Here is a 16,793-nt window from a genome sequence, read left to right as displayed (position 1 = left end):
CCTCACATACCTCAGCCACAGGCGGCTGGAATAATAAAACCAATAAACAATCACCGACATTCCACGCAGTTTATATAACAAGTAACAGAAGAATAATACTCTGACTCGAAATCAACCCTACTCCACTACACTCGTAAAGCTCAAATCCGATGAACTCACCTCTTCTGCCATCCAGGCAGACATGTAGTAGAATAAATCCAAATCCATCGATATGATAAAATCCATACAAAGTCCATAAGTGAAATAATCGAAAACATATCAAGTTCAAAACAGTCTAGAACAGAAAAGAAACTGAAAGAAAACTAATCATATCCTCGAGGTCTGCAGGGACCAGCAACTGGAACTCTCTCCTGACAGCATCAACCTGAAAATATCAACAATGGAGGCGGGGTGAGTCCAACACTCAGCAGGTACAACTGATATACAAAGTAAGGAAATAACACCTAGCACTAATCATGCGTACAGTCTCCTGATGTAAGAAAGATAAAAATGCATCTGAAGTAAACAGGAGAAAAACTGTACTAACCAGGACCTGAGTATAAGAACAAACAGTCCGAGTGATATGGAAATCCTATATGCATGTCAAACATAGGTATCCAAACAATATGCAACATATAAATGCAACAAACACAAATACAAGCAATAAATGCATCATGCATATGATGCCAATGATGCGTCCTGGTCACCCCTGACGCCAGTCGATCATCTCACACAATAGAGAGGCCGAGTGGGTAGGGCTGTGACAACCGTGCACTCTGTCGTCACTACTCCTGATGAGTGACCGAGTGGACGGGATGCTGTCGGAGTACACCTATCCTCCTACCCCAAATCATAAATGGGGGAGCGCAATGCTCTCATCTCCCGGTACACAGTGACGGGGAGGAATCCCTGCCGGATAACACGTTGTGTCACACTACCCATGAGCGGACCAACGGTGCCTAACAGAGTCCCTGCTGCAACACACTCTGCCTGATATCGACCACTAACCCATGAGTGGTGGTGTGTGCAGATCCATGTAACTGGCGATGTGCTCAACAATAATGGAGCAGACTATCGCACAGCATGCAATCATGCAAATGGTGCATGGCACTAACCACAAAATATCCTGACCTAATCCATATATATTGAAAAGTGCACCCTAGGTCAACGAATCATATCAAATCAAAGGTACACAAAAGGTATAAAACCTAGGTCCTGAACATGGTGAAGTATGGTATATCACTACCCCTATAAGCATGTATAAACAAATAAAGTATACATGGGATGCAAATCAAGCAATCAATCAATCATGTATCAGATATTGGGTAGTGACTAACCGAAACAAATAAAGGACATAATTAATGCAACTTGTTAAATTCACTATTATGTATATCAAATGACATAAGTCAAAAGTACCCGCCTCCAAAAATAGAAAGGTCCAATCTGACTCCGAGATACTCATCTCGCGTCAAAGTCCTGTGTCACCAATAAATATATATTTTATTTTTTTTTATTTAGCTATAACTCAATGAATAGCTAAATAAAATTCCCTAAACTAATTTAGGATAAAAACTCTAATCATATAACATTAACCCTTCCTAATTCATCATGTACCTAATCATCTAACAAGATCTAATACACATGATCTACAAAACAAAAACTCCCTTGTTGGAACACTTACATTGATCAGATCAAAATGGAAATCAAGAAAACAACTAGGCGTTCAGTGCTGTGGTGGTCGAAAATCCAGCAACTTCACACCACTGTCCACTGGCAATTGGATCAAAATTTCCAAATCTATCAAATAGGAAATCTTACAGTAGCATACAAAAATTCTACATCACTGTTGTAGTTAACAAAACCATCACCTGTCCTTCTTCTCCAACGATGGTAACAAGCAGCAGTGGCTGGGATGCTCTCCTATCAGCCCTCTGCCGAACTAATTTGCTTCAGTTTGTAACCTAAGTCAGTGCTGGAGAAAAGAGAGCCCGATTAGAAATCAATATATCCTCAACTGTGCCGATCTGAGATCAAACTGGTCACAGAGGATAAACTCACTAAAGATAGAGGTCTAGGGCACCACCACATGCCCTTGTTCGAACCTGCAGAATACAACTCGAGTTGGATTGGCGGCAGCCGGCTGGAGGGATCTAGAGCACAGCCAAGTGGAGGCTCGGATGAGGCATCGGCGCTAGGGCAGCGGCAAAGGATCGGCGGTGTCGCGAGCCCAAAGGGGAGGAGGAGTCGGCTCTCTATTCCCTGGCGTCGTCGGCGTCGAGAAGAGGAGAGGAAGGCGTCGGAAAGAAGTCGGCTAGGGCACTCGTGACGACGGCCGGTGCTGGGGTTCCTGGCGGCTAGGGCACAAGATCGGTGAGGAAGAAGATGAGAAGAGGGCGGTTAGGGCACAGTTGGTTCGGCGGCTCGGCGCGAGGAGGAAGAGGGATCGCCACACGTGTGAGGCTCGGTGAAGGCACGGGAGGAGAAGAAAATAAATAAGAAAAAGAAAGGAAAAGAAAATAAATAAGAAAAAACTTTTCCTCGCTTAAATGGGTAGTCTAAACAGGTCTTTTCGGGACCAACTTTTTATCCCCGTTAACTCATCCATACGAGCTCTGAAAAATTCTCGAAAAATTTCCAAAAATTCCGGAAAATTCTCTTATTAATATTCGACTATTTTCAGTATTTTACATTCTCCCCCACTAATAAAAATTTGGTCCCCAAATTTCATTATCTACCATCAGCAAACGCTAACAACAGGTAAAGCGTATAAATGCTGAACGGTGAATAAATCACATACCTCAAGTGAAAAGATGGGGACATCGAGCTCGGATAGTGTCCTCGAACTCCCAAGTAGCCTCCTCGTCCGAATGATGCTGTCATCCGACTTTAACCAGCCGGATAGTCTTGTTCCGCAACTGACGCTCTTTCCGGTCGAGAATCCGTACCGGAACCTCCTCATATGTAATGTCAGGCTGAACTGGAACTGGAATATCTGCCAGCACATGTGTCGGATCAGGCACGTATCTCCTCAGCATCGATACGTGAAATACATCGTGAACGTCTGACAGGGACGGTGGTAGTGCCAATCGGTAAGCTACCGCTCCGATCCTCTCCAAGATCTCGAAAGGGTCAATGTACCGCGGAACTAGCTTACCTCTGAGGCCAAATCTCTTTACCCCTTTCGTGGGTGAAACTCGCAGAAATACATGGTCGCCAACAGAGAACTCTAGTGGTCTGCGTCTCCGATCAGCATAACTCTTCTGGCGATCCTGCGCCTCTGACATCCTCCATCTGATAGTACGGACCAACTCTGCATCCTGCTGAACTCTATGAGGTCCCAACAACTGGGCCTCTCCAACCTCATCCCAAAGGACGGGTGTCCGACAAGGTCTACCATACAACGCCTCAAACGGTGCCATCTGGATAGCCGAATGAAAGCTGTTGTTATAGGCAAACTCTACCAATGGCAAATGGTCCTCCCAACTGCCTCCGAAAATCAAATACACAAGACCTCAGCAAGTCTTCTAGAGTCTGAAAGGTCTGCTCTAACGGTCCATCTATCTGCGGATGGAAAGTTGTACTGAAACAGAGCTGCGTGCCCAAGGTCTGCTGCAGTCTCTGTCAAAAACAAGACGTGAACCGGGGGTCTCTATCCGAAATAATGGTCAACGGAATACCACGTGATCTGATAATCTCCCGGCAAAACAGATCTACCAATCGATCCAGGAAATCAGTCTTCCGGATCGCTAACGAGTACGCGGATTTGGTTAATAAATCAACAATTACCCAAATCGCATCATGGCCTTGTCGTGTCCTCGGCAAACCCACCACAAAGTCCATGGTAAGGTGATCCCACTTCCACTCAGGAATACGAATCCGCTGAAGTAACCCTGCAGGTCTCTGGTGCTCAGCCTTCACCTGCTGACAAACAAGACATCTAGCTACGAAATCGGCGATGTCTTTCTTCATACCGTTCCACCAATAGGAACGTCTCAAGTCCCGATACATACGGGTCCCGCCTGGATGGATCGCAAATCGAGAACGGTGAGCCTCCTGAAGTAGCTCCTGTAAGACCGGATGAGACTGAAGTACGCATAATCTGCCTCGGAAGTGAATAACACCCTCCTCGTCTCATGTAAACTCGGTCTGCTACCCGGAAGCTATATGACTGCAAATAAATTGCAAATGCTGATCAGCAGCCTAGGGCTCTCGTATCCTCGTCCTGATCAACGACTGAGCACCCATGGTACCAAAGTACCCTAATCTGTCTGTCCTTACCCCTCAAGAACCAAATCAGAGGAACCTTAAATCCAGTCTGTGACCACAACTCGATGGCAAACTAAAGTCCCTCCGGACTTCCTGCTAAGCGCATCGGCAACCACATTAGCTCTCCCCGGGTGATAGCTAATGGTACAATCATAATCCTTCAGGAACTCCATCCATCTCCTCCGTCGGAGATTAAGTTCCTTCCAAGTAAACAGATATTTGAGACTCTTATGGTCAGTGAGAATCTTAAATGTAATGCCATATAAATAATATCGCCAAATCTTCATGGCAAAAATAATGACGACTTGCTCCATATCATGTACAGGGTAGTTCTTCTCATGTTCCTTCAATCGACGAGAAGCATAGAAGACTACCATATCGTGCTGCATCAGAACAGCGCTCAACCCTTGTAGAGGATATATCCGTCCTCTCCAGAAGGTAACACCAAAATCGAAACCGACACTAGTCTCCGCTTCAACTCCTAGAAGCTGGTCTTGTCATCCTTAGTCCAAGTGAACTTCACGTCTTTCCAGGTCAGACGTGTCAGTGACATAGCTATCCGAGAGAAACCCTCAATGTATCTCCGGAAATATCGAGCCAAACAAAGGAAGTTGCGAGCCTCTTCTATAGACCCCGTCTACTCCCAACGGTAACAACCTCGTCCTCCTGTGGAACCACGGTATTCTCCTACTGGTGACCGTGTGTCTCAAACATCTCACAGAAGACAACCAAAATACGCACTACTGATCTGCGCATATAGATGTTCCCATCGAGACAATCTCTGGAACTATGCAAAGATGATGTGCATAACTCACCGCGGATCCGAAATAAATCACCACATCGTCAACAAAGACAATGAAAACTGATCCAAACATCCTCGAAATACCAAAATCATCTAGTCTCAGAAAAATCTAAGGTTCTGCAAGCCTTAATGATAAAACCAAGATACATAATGTCTGTATCACAAACCTTCCTAACCATAACATCCTTGACAATAAATCTGCAATATAATCATCAACAATACAAATCATCAAGAATAGATCCACCCGTGTGAGAGCAACGCTCCATCACAGAAAACACCACATATGTGGGAGCAATGCTCTACCACAAACAATCCGTAATATGTGGGAGCAACGCTCCACCACAACAATCCAAAATATGTAAGAGCAACGCTCTATCACAAACCAACAGTAATATGTGGGAGCTCCGCTCCACCACAAACGATCCATAAGTGTCCAAGGCACCTAAATATCCAACTAGAGGCTGCACGAGATCACTCAACCACATATCACTGTAGGCAGCCAAAGATATAAACAACCTAGAAAACAAATCAAATCCATAATCAACTCTATCATCATCCTAGTGGGTTGGTCACCCACTAATAGGAGAATTAGTTGACAGGGTTATACAACCAATAACATAATGTAGACACTCAGCATTCTACATTCAACATAGGTAAAATCATCATGATGCTACCCAGCATACACCTGGTACACATGCACACACAACATATGTATAATCGACATAATCCTCCAATTTGTACACACCAAACACACTCATAGCACAGGTATAAATCAGTGTGATACCTCAAACAATACCTATCAAACCCGTGTGCATATATCAACATAGGTATAATCAACAATACACCTCAACAACACTCACATGACATATGTACACCTATGCCAAGAGTATAATCAACGTAATACTTCCAACAAATCATAATCGACACAAGTATACTCTCAAAACAATCATATAATAAACAAGATACCTCAAATAGTACACCCAACACATCCGCACATATCACAACTCAGATTAGATCGATAAAATACATCCAATAAAACACTCAAACATATGTGCACATTCCACAACATAATTTTTAATTGACAAATACCTCCAATAAACAATCAGACATGTATGTCTATCCACTCGGGCATAATCAACTAGAAACCCACAATAATCATATGTATAAATGTGTACGACCCAAAAGATAAAATCAGAATTCAAGAACATCAAGACACTCTCATGTTTATCCTCAAAAATATCAGCCCACATAATATCAGATGAATCAGTCTCTACTCCCCATGAGAGCAAGTTAGCATTCAAAACATCAAATCATTATTTATCCACATAATCCAATATCAGAGGAAACAAATATCAATCTTATCCTCCTGTTAACTAACCACAACTAACCAGATTTATTAAAATCTCATAGGCACTCTAAACCATAAACTCACTAGCACCTGATTTATAATCTGATCACCAACTATAAACATCAAACCTGTGAATATCATACATGACACTCACTATGTCACCATCAACAACAACCCAAATAATAGATCATCAAAATAGTTATCCACTAATAGATCATCAAACAACCACATAACATTTACTCTCATAAATCATTAGAAATCAACACATCACAATATCTGATCTCACAATATTCCTCAACCTCAAATCATTCTCAACAATGATCAAAACTGATAACTCCCCAAATGACCAATTTTTCATCGTATCGGATACTCTAATATCCAAAAGATATGAATATAAAAACTCTACTGGCTAAGTCAACAGGAATATGTAGGTATCATCCATTAGTCAGCTAACAATAGCAAAGGCTGGTATGTGCCTCCATCTCCTACTAGTAGTAACAAAAGCTAAAACTACTGATGGTATGATATGAAAAATCACCAAAGACTATAATCCTTTATCTCTATTAGGGTCGAGCAAGATCAGTGGCTAACTCATCACATGTAATATGGGCTACAACAACCAGACAGGTACTAAAGATAAAGTACTAATACATGTCATAACTATCATAAAATAAACATCATACCTATATGTCGTCTGGAGATGTTCCGTCGCTGTCCAGTCCCCAAATTGACCTCAAAATTCCGAACGAGAAAATTCGCCGGAAATCCATATAAATCCGAAACGGAAGTCCGAAACATAACCATAACGAAAATCCGTACAAACCGAAATAGACATCCAAAAATCCAGAACACCAAAAGCAGGTATCCATAACCTGCTCTTATACCAATAAATTTGTATCAGATAAATCTCGAAAATCCAACAAGTATCGCCAAACTTGGCGCTCTGATACCAAGTAAATAAATTGGTATCAGGTTATCCCAAATATCTAAAATATGAAAACAAATATCGTAAAACTTAAGCTCTGATACCACTAAATTGTCACGCCCCAGAGGAGTCCCTGTCCGAGAAAATTTCGGCAGCATCTCCCTTGTACGGTGGACAATCTGAAACTTTTCTACATCCTCACATACCTCAGCCACAGGTGGCTGGAATAATAAAAACAATAAACAATCACCGACATTCCACGCAGTTTATATAACAAGTAACAGAAGAATAATACTCTGAATCGAAATCAACCCTACTCCACTACACTCGTAAAGCTCAAATCCGATGAACTCACCTCTTCTGCCATCCAGGCAGACATGTAGTAGAATAAATCCAAATCCAAATCCATCGATATGATAAAATCCATACAAAGTCCATAAGTGAAATAATCGAAAACATATCAAGTTCAAAACAGTCTAGAACAGAAAAGAAACCGAAAGAAAACTAATCATATCCTCGAGGTCTGCAGGGACCAGCAACTGGAACTCTCTCCTGACAGCATCAACCTGAAAATATCAACAATGGAGGCGGGGTGAGTCCAACACTCAGCAGGTACAACTGATATACAAAGTAGGGAAATAACACCTAGCACTAATCATGCGTACAGTCTCCTGATGTAAGAAAGATAAAAATGCATCTGAAGTAAACAGGAGAGAAACTATACTAACCAGGACCTGGGTATAAGAACAAACAGTCCGAGTGATATGGAAATCCTGTATGCATGTCAAACATAGGTATCCAAACAATATGCAGCATATAAATGCAACAAACACAAACACAAGCAATAAATGCATCATGCATATGATGCCAATGATGCGTCCTGGTCACCCCTGACGCCAGTCGATCATCTCACACAATAGAGAGGCCGAGTGGGTAGGGCTGTGACAACCGTGCACTCTGTCGTCACTACTCCTGATGAGTGACCGAGTGGACGGGATGCTGTCGGAGTACACCTATCCTCCTACCCCAAATCATAAATGGGGGAGCGCAATGCTCTCATCTCCCGGTACACAGTGACGGGGAGGAATCCCTGTCGGATAACACGTTGTGTCACACTACCCATGAGCGGACCAACGGTGCCTAACAGAGTCCCTGCTGCAACACACTCTGCCTGATATCGACCACTAACCCATGAGTGGTGGTGTGTGCAAATCCATGTAACTGGCGATGTGCTCAACAATAATTGAGCAGACTATCGCACAGCATGCAATCATGCAAATGGTGCATGACACTAACCACAAAATATCCTGACCTAATCCATATATATTGAAAAGTGCACCCTAGGTCAACAAATCATATCGAATCAAAGGTACACAGAAGGTATAAAACCTAGGTCCTGAACATGGTGAAGTATGGTATATCACTACCCCTATAAGCATGTATAAACAAATAAAGTATACATGGGATGCAAATCAAGCAATCAATCAATCATGTATCAGATATTGGGTAGTGACTAACCGAAACAAATAAAGGACATAATTAATGCAACTTGTTAAATTCACTATTATGTATATCAAATGACATAAGTCAAAAGTACCCGCCTCCGAAAATAGAAAGGTCCAATCTGACTCCGAGATACTCATCTCGCGTCAAAGTCCTGTGTCACCAATAAATATACATTTTATTTTTTTTATTTAGCTATAACTCAATGAATAGCTAAATAAAATTCCCTAAACTAATTTAGGGTAAAAACTCTAATCATATAACATTAACCCTTCTTAATTCATCATGTACCTAATCATCTAACAAGATCTAATACACATGATCTACAAAACAAAAACTCCCTTGTTGGAACACTTACATTGATCAGATCAAAATGGAAATCAAGAAAACAACTAGGCGTTCAGTGCTGTGGTGGTCGAAAATCCAGCAACTTCACACCACTGTCCACTGGCAATTGGATCAAAATTTCCAAATCTATCAAATAGGAAATCTTACAGTAGCATACAAAAATTCTACATCACTGTTGTAGTTAACAAAACCATCACCTGTCCTTCTTCTCCAACGATAGTAACAAGCAGCAGTGGCTGGGATGCTCTCCTATCAGCCCTCTGCCGAACTAATTTGCTTCAGTTTGTAACCTAAGTCAGTGCTGGAGAAAAGAGAGCCCGATTAGAAATCAATATATCCTCAACTGTGCCGATCTGAGATCAAACTGGTCACAGAGGATAAACTCACTAAAGATAGAGGTCTAGGGCACCACCACATGCCCTTGTTCGAACCTGCAGAATGCAACTCGAGTTGGATTGGCGGCAGCCGGCTGGAGGGATCTAGAGCACAGCCAAGTGGAGGCTCGGATGAGGCATCGGCGCTAGGGCAGCGGCAAAGGATCGGCGGTGTCGCGAGCCCAAAGGGGAGGAGGAGTCGGCTCTCTATTCCCTGGCGTCGTCGGCGTCGGGCAGAGGAGAGGAAGGCGTCGGAAAGAAGTCGGCTAGGGCACTCGTGACGATGGCCGACGCTGGGGTTCCTGGCGGCTAGGGCACAAGATCGGTGAGGAAGAAGATGAGAAGAGGGCGGTTAGGGCACAGTTGGTTCGGCGGCTCGGCGCGAGGAGGAAGAGAGATCGCCGCGCGTGTGAGGCTCGGTGAAGGCACGGGAGGAGAAGAAAATAAATAAGAAAAAGAAAGGAAAAAAAATAAATAAGAAAAATCTTTTCCTCGCTTAAATGGGTAGTCTAAACAGATCTTTTCGGGACCAACTTTTTATCCCCGTTAACTCGTCCATACGAGCTCTGAAAAATTCTCGAAAAATTTCCAAAAATTCCGGAAAATTCTCTTATTAATATTCGACTATTTTCAGTATTTTACATGGAGATCAAACCATGAGTGTCTGAACGACAATTTGGATGTCATACCACGACACCATAGCCCTAGGGACATTATATTCCTAAATTAATACTTTTATATACATAGTGTTGAAAATTGAAAATATTTTTAGTCAAGTTAATAGATAATGAGCATTTGAAATGGATATAAGAATGGGGATAGAGATTTGGGATGTGGATTCTCTTATTAGACAGAATTGGAAATGGAGATGGGGATAGGGACGAGGATATAATTTTAGAGTGGGAATGGGTATGATAAATTCGTCCTATTTGTTGGTTGCTACTCGAAATACCATTTTGTTTCTCCTGTACAAAAATTTGTACAAGCACAGAACTTAACCTAGCTACCCATGTGCTCTACTGAAGTTAAACTTGGATTGCAAACGATGTTTAACATTATTAATCCAAGCTGCTCTTCAAAAGTTAAACTTGGATTGGAAACGATACTTAACATTTTTGCTCCAAGTTTAACCGATGTGATCTTCCTAAGTTAAACTATATTACAGAAGTTGATTAAATATCTATTTCAAAGATTGGCTTCTAGGTTAAACATGACGAGACACTAGGCCTTCTTGGTTATGGGATTATCCACCACTTCCTAGACAAAGTCTTTCAAAGAAATTGGATATTTAACTTCTTACAGTAACCTTAGGTTTAACTACAGAGACCACAATAGAAATACAAGATTAAAACGCAAAATCGAAATACAAAATTGATAGCACGAAATCGAAATATAAAATCGCTAGCCTTTTGTGTTGGTATTTCAGGATTCATACAAAGAACATAAACTAATTAATTTGAAGCGGAAACAATTAATTAGTTATACCTTTCTTTGCAGCTAAAGACCTCTTGATCTTCTGTTATATTCCTCTTCTCCTCTTGGACGTCGTGTGGGTGACAATCTACCAAGACGAAATCCACCCGAACCACTTCTCCTCCAAGAAAATTGAGCCACCAAGGAAAGCCAAAATAGGAAACTTCATTCTCTTCTTCTTCCTCTCCAAGCAACCAACCATAAGAAGATACCAACTTGATGTGCCACCGACCCTTAGGAAGCTAAAGAGAAAGGAAGAAAAGAGAGAAAATCCGGCCACCAACCACCAAGGGATGCTAGGATACAATGCCTCCTTCTCTTCTTCTACTTATCTATACAACCGACCACCAAGGATGAGGTTCTCTCCGTAATGTCGCCACCCACAAAGAAGAGGGAAGGGAGAAGAGGATGGCCGACCACACCAAGGAAAAGAGAGGAGCTAAGAGAGATCAATTCTATTAACCTAAAGATACCCTCTACCTCTCTTTTATAATCCTTGGTCATGGCAGAAAAGGAAATTTTAATAACAATTAAAATCTCTCTCTTTTAAATTTCCTATTATACATGGCAACAAAAGGAAAGTTTTAAAATTAAGCTCTCTCTTTTAAATCATGTAGATATCTACAAAAAAGGAAAGATTAAAATTAAAACTTCTCTTTTAAATCATGGTTATAAAAAGGGAAAGTTTTATCAAAAATTAAAATATCTCTTTTAAACATTATATATAACTACAAATAAGGAAAGATTTTAACAAAATTAAAATCTCTCTTTAATCCTTTGTAGATAGCTATAAAAGGAAAGAATTTAAAATTTTAAAATACTTTCTTAAAACGATGGCTATAAAAGAAAAGATTTTAACAAAAATAAAATCTTCCTTTTTATGCTAAAAAGGAAAGTTTTAAACAAAATTAAAACTTCCTTTTAATCCAATCATGGACGGCCATTCATTGGGCAACAAAAAAGGAAATTTCAAAATTAAAATATCTCTTTTAAATCCTTTTGTGGATAGCTATAAAAGGAAAGATTTTAAAATTAAATTCCTTCATGAATGGCTATAAAAGGAAAGATTTTAAACAAAATTAAAATCTCCTTTTATCTCTTCTAGTGTCCGGCCCCATGCTTGGTCACCAAGCATGGCTTGGCCGGCCCACAACTTGGGCACCAAGAAGGCTTGGTCGGCCCCCTTGCTTGGACACCAAGCAAGGATGTGGCCGACCCCTTCTTGGGTAAGAAGCTGGGCATTTGGGGTGGATACGAGGCTTATATATAGAGGCTACAATAGGGAAAGAGAGGAGAAATTGTTTTTGATCTCTCGATGAGCTTGAGCTTCCTGTTTTCGCCCCGAACACCCAACTCAAGTTCATCAATAATAACTCATACCACTAAAGAGTTATTATTGAACCACCGCGCCAATCCCAAATTACATTATGAACTCCTTATTATGAGTGCATTAATCTCTCTGTGTTTAAGATATCGAATGCCCACTAATTAAATGAGTTACTGATTACTCACTTAATTAATATCTAGCTCCAAGAATAGTACCACTCAACTTCATTGTCATGTCAGACTAAGTCCACTTGCAGGGTTTACATGACAATCCTTATGAGCTCCTCAAGAGGACATCATCAACCTAGATTACTATGACACAGTTTCCTTCTATAATCAACAACACACCATATAAATAATATCATTTCCCAACTTATCGGGCCTATTGATTTAACGAACTAAATCTCACTCATTGATAAATCAAAAAAATAAATACTAAGAATACGTGTTTGTTATTATATCGGGATTAAGAGTACGCACATTCATAATAACAGAGATTTTATTCTTTTATGTAGTCAGTATAAAAAGAAACAACCTTAAATGATCCTGCTCAACACGCTCATATTGTCCTAGTGTAATTTATAGTTCAGATAAACTAATACAAAATTACATTACGACCGTTCCAATGGTTTGTCCCTATCCATCTTGGTCGTGAGCTACTATTTATAATTTATAAGGAACTGATAACATGATCTTTTATGTCACACCAACATCATGTTATCTACAATATAAATTAAATGGACAACTGCATTTAACATAAATGCAGACATATGACCAATGTGATTCTTATTTCAAAATAAATGTTTATACAAAAAGTTAGGCTTTTAGTATATATCCCAACACTATTGACATCTTTAAATTACTCATACAAGTGCTAATTGTATTCATCCGTGGGACAGATAAGAGATAATAATGTGGCAAAAGGCGATTCCTTTGCTCCCAGCACCTTCCACGAACCCGTCTCTATGCCAACACGAAAGAGGTAAATCATGAGTCTCCCCTCCCGCCAACCCGTCTCTAGGCCAATACGGAGAAGGTAAATCATGGGTCTCCTGCCAACCCATCTCTAGGCCAATACGAAGGAGGTAAATTATGAGTGACTACTACTCATTAGTACAAGTGGCTAAGATATGAAGAAAAGGTATACTCGAGTGTGTCAAATTTTGATCCTAAAATTTTATATGATAATATTCTAAACTTTAATTATCACACCATATATTTTGCAAGAAACTAGACAAGAGATAATAATAAAAATAGTACCCATGAGGGTAAATGTGCATGACTGAATGATGCCCACTTTGATTAAACAATGAAGTGAGATACCCTTGTGAGTTGAAAAAAAGAATTATGATACACTCAAAGAAAAATCTCAATGAAATGTTTAAGGATAGACACATAAATTCATGATTCATCATTTCACTTTTTGTAGGTCCTATCATTTTATGTATCTATTTTTGAATATTTCATTGAAATTCTTTTCTTGAATATATGATTTTTTTGAAAAAAAAAATTAGGATGCTCTTCTGATTTTCTTGAGGGAGAAAAAAAAGGGGTATAAAGCAAATTTCCATATATTTTGTGTTTTTATTTTCTTTTCCAAGGCGAGAGAGTCCATGTCCATTTCTTCCCCTTGAATCACAAATCTTGTATATAAATATAATTCTTCTGTCGGTAGAAGGCGTTGGAATCCCTCGAATCGATCCATTTCCTCTTCTTGCTTGCTGCTCGCGATCCGATTTGGGTGAGGAAGATGATCCAGCTTCTGTTTGCGGTGCTGACCGCCGAGGTAGCGGTGGCGTTGTCACTTCTCTTCAAGACGCCGCTCCGCAAGCTCGTCATTCTTGCCCTTGACCGCCTCAAGCGCGGCCGCGGCCCGGTCATGGTGAAGACCGTCTCTGGCACCGTCCTCGTCGTCCTCAGCTCCAGCCTCTACAGCATGGTCAAGATCCGCAGCCGATCCGACGAGCTTGGACTCACCCCCACCGACCAGGTCCTCATGAGCCGCCACCTCCTTGAAGCCTCCCTCATGGGTACACAGTCTATACCATCTAGATCTTTCTTGTTTCACTGTCTTTATTGTCGCGTTATGGTGTTAATCATGAACGTTTTTATTGTGATCATCGATCGGGTGTTTGGAAATATTCTAATCGTAAGAAAACATCGATGCTTTAAACCCTCGAGAAGAAATTGGTAATTTTTTTGAGGAAGGAATTTCTATGGATATTCTCCCTGATTGTTTTATATGAGTTCAATCGCTAAAAAATATCTCAAAGTTTACAGTGGCACAAATGATATGCGTCTATTGTTGTTTAAAAGTTTTATGCCAAGATCGATTGACTTGGAATGAGCAATTCAGCAATCGGAGATGATATGGATGTTGAAGGGATAGTGAATCTTTGTGGTTTAACCGGTGCTATAGCATCATTGGTCACGTGACGCTGGTAATCAGGAATCATATAATTGTTCATATAAAGGTTTATTGTTTCACCGCCATTAGCTAAGGAATATTAGATTTTACATGAGATGAAGTGGGAGAGGAAACTGATAGAAAATCCATGTTATGTAAATTTTAGGATAAGTTTCCAAGTTATTGTTTACCAAAGAACAACACTGATCATTAAATGCCATAGTTGCCAAATGATTTAGTCAAGATTTGTTGCTAAATGCCTAGCTAAGCATATAGTCATCTTGTTCCTAGTTCATGATATGCTTCTTTTAAAGTTCTCACAAAAAGTAACATTTCTTTTCAGAAAAGGGATTAACTTATTACTTGGCAATTTATAGTTATTAATTATGAGATTCGGTAGATAAGCAGAAAACTGTTACACTAACTCTTATACCATTTTATAGTACTAGTCTAAGCCCTTAAATGATTTATACTGAGCCATCTTACTTTTAGTAGCTTTAAGCAACTATCTTTATTGAGAGAGTATTAGTATCTAATGTCAATTTAAAACCTATTCATTTGTATAGAGGTGTACATTGTAACTTGACATTAGTGTTGAAGGAGAACTTATCTGGATAGTTCTATATCCTGAATTCAGCTAACATTGCAAGCCATAACTTTCCCCACCCCTTGCTTTGGTCAAAGTCTCTTGTGCAAAGATTTTTGTTTCATTAATACATTTTTGTCATGTGTAATCCAAAGACAACCTGCAAAGCTGATAGTTAATTTATTGGGATGATCATTAGTAGGAAACCTTCGTTGCCTGTGAGATAAAATATTCTCTTATGACAGAGCAACTATCATTGCAAGATCTACAAGAACATTATGAGGTTAGAACACATTTTCAAGGAAATTTGGAATGAATGGTAAGTTCTATAAGTAGAAAATAAAATTGCTATTGACTTTCATGACATAATGCAAAGTGGAAAACCATGAAAGCCATGAAAATAACTATAACTTGATGTGTAATCCAAAGACAACCTGCAAAGCTGATAGGTAATTTATTGGGATGATCATAATTAGTAGGAAACCTTCGTTGCCTGTGAGATAAAATATTCTCTTATGATGACAGAGCAACTATTATTGCAAGATCTACAAGAACATTATGAGGTTAGAACACATTTTCAAGGAAATTTGGAATGAATGGTAGTTCTATAAGTAGAAAATAAAATTGCTATTGACTTTCATGACATAATGCAAACTGAAAAGCCATGAAAATAACTATAGCTCGATGTTTGTTTCTACTATATACTTGCACAGTCAAACCTACTAAATATCTGATATTCCTGGTGTATTTGCTCGTTTTTAATTTCTGTTTGCCAAACATCCATGCTATCAATCAGCAAATGAGCACCTCTTGTTGATTTCAGACAAAAAGCATCTTTGGAATCATTAATACTTTTGCTTGAACTGACATCTCTTTTTCTTTCACTTCAAATTGCACTCTTGACAAAACAATTTATTGTATTACATGATGCTAAGTTCTATCTGTGTGATTCAGGTTATTCTCTTTTCCTTGCCCTAATAATTGATCGTCTACACCATTACGTTAGAGAACTTCGTGGGCTAAGAAAGAGCATGGAGGCGGTCGTGAAACAAAACAGGTCGCTGGAAGAAGCAAAAGGTGGGGGTTTTGATGAGATGAAGGCACGGGATGCAGAAATTGCAAATCTGAATCAACAAGTAAAACGACTACAGTTAGAGACACAAGAGAGGACGGAGGAAGCCAAAGCTGCAGAACTGAAGGTAGAAGCTCTCAAGAAACAATCAGAAGATTTGCTTATCGAGTATGACCGTCTCTTGGAGGACAATCAGAACCTCCAAAACCAAATACATTCTATTGAGAATCATACTTGATAGCCAGAAAGTTGCCTAAAACTGAAGAGTGTGGAATTACTGAGGAGACAGTTGAATTGCTATCATACAACAGTTTTACTACTGATTGTGTTGGTCAATTCAGGACTTTGTTTTGATAATTTCTCTTAAGAAATAATGTTGATTAA

At 39.9% G+C, this 16,793-nt stretch overlaps 1 protein-coding gene across 1 annotated transcript; it reads left to right on the top strand.

The window, feature by feature from the left end:
• The first annotated feature begins 13,948 nt into the window (after positions 1-13,948).
• LOC121976039 (B-cell receptor-associated protein 31-like) lies at positions 13,949-16,793 on the top strand. The gene is made up of 2 exons (XM_042528026.1): positions 13,949-14,374; positions 16,292-16,793. Exons 1-2 carry the CDS (start codon positions 14,095-14,097, stop codon positions 16,645-16,647), a joined length of 636 nt encoding a protein of 211 aa, XP_042383960.1. The 5' UTR covers positions 13,949-14,094; the 3' UTR covers positions 16,648-16,793.

This window comes from Zingiber officinale, chromosome 4B (genome assembly GCF_018446385.1).
Source record: "Zingiber officinale cultivar Zhangliang chromosome 4B, Zo_v1.1, whole genome shotgun sequence".
Lineage (NCBI taxonomy): Eukaryota > Viridiplantae > Streptophyta > Magnoliopsida > Zingiberales > Zingiberaceae > Zingiber > Zingiber officinale.
This window is presented reverse-complemented; position numbering and strand designations above follow the sequence as displayed.

What these genes read in the sequence shown, in the direction of transcription:
- LOC121976039 (XM_042528026.1), top strand. Translation starts at nt 14,095, where the DNA reads ATGATCCAGCTTCTGTTTGCGGTGCTGACCGCCGAGGTAGCGGTGGCG. An exon ending in CCTTGAAGCCTCCCTCATGG is followed by an intron (nt 14,375 to 16,291) that starts GTACACAGTCTA and finishes TGTGTGATTCAG; the next exon opens with GTTATTCTCTTTTCCTTGCC.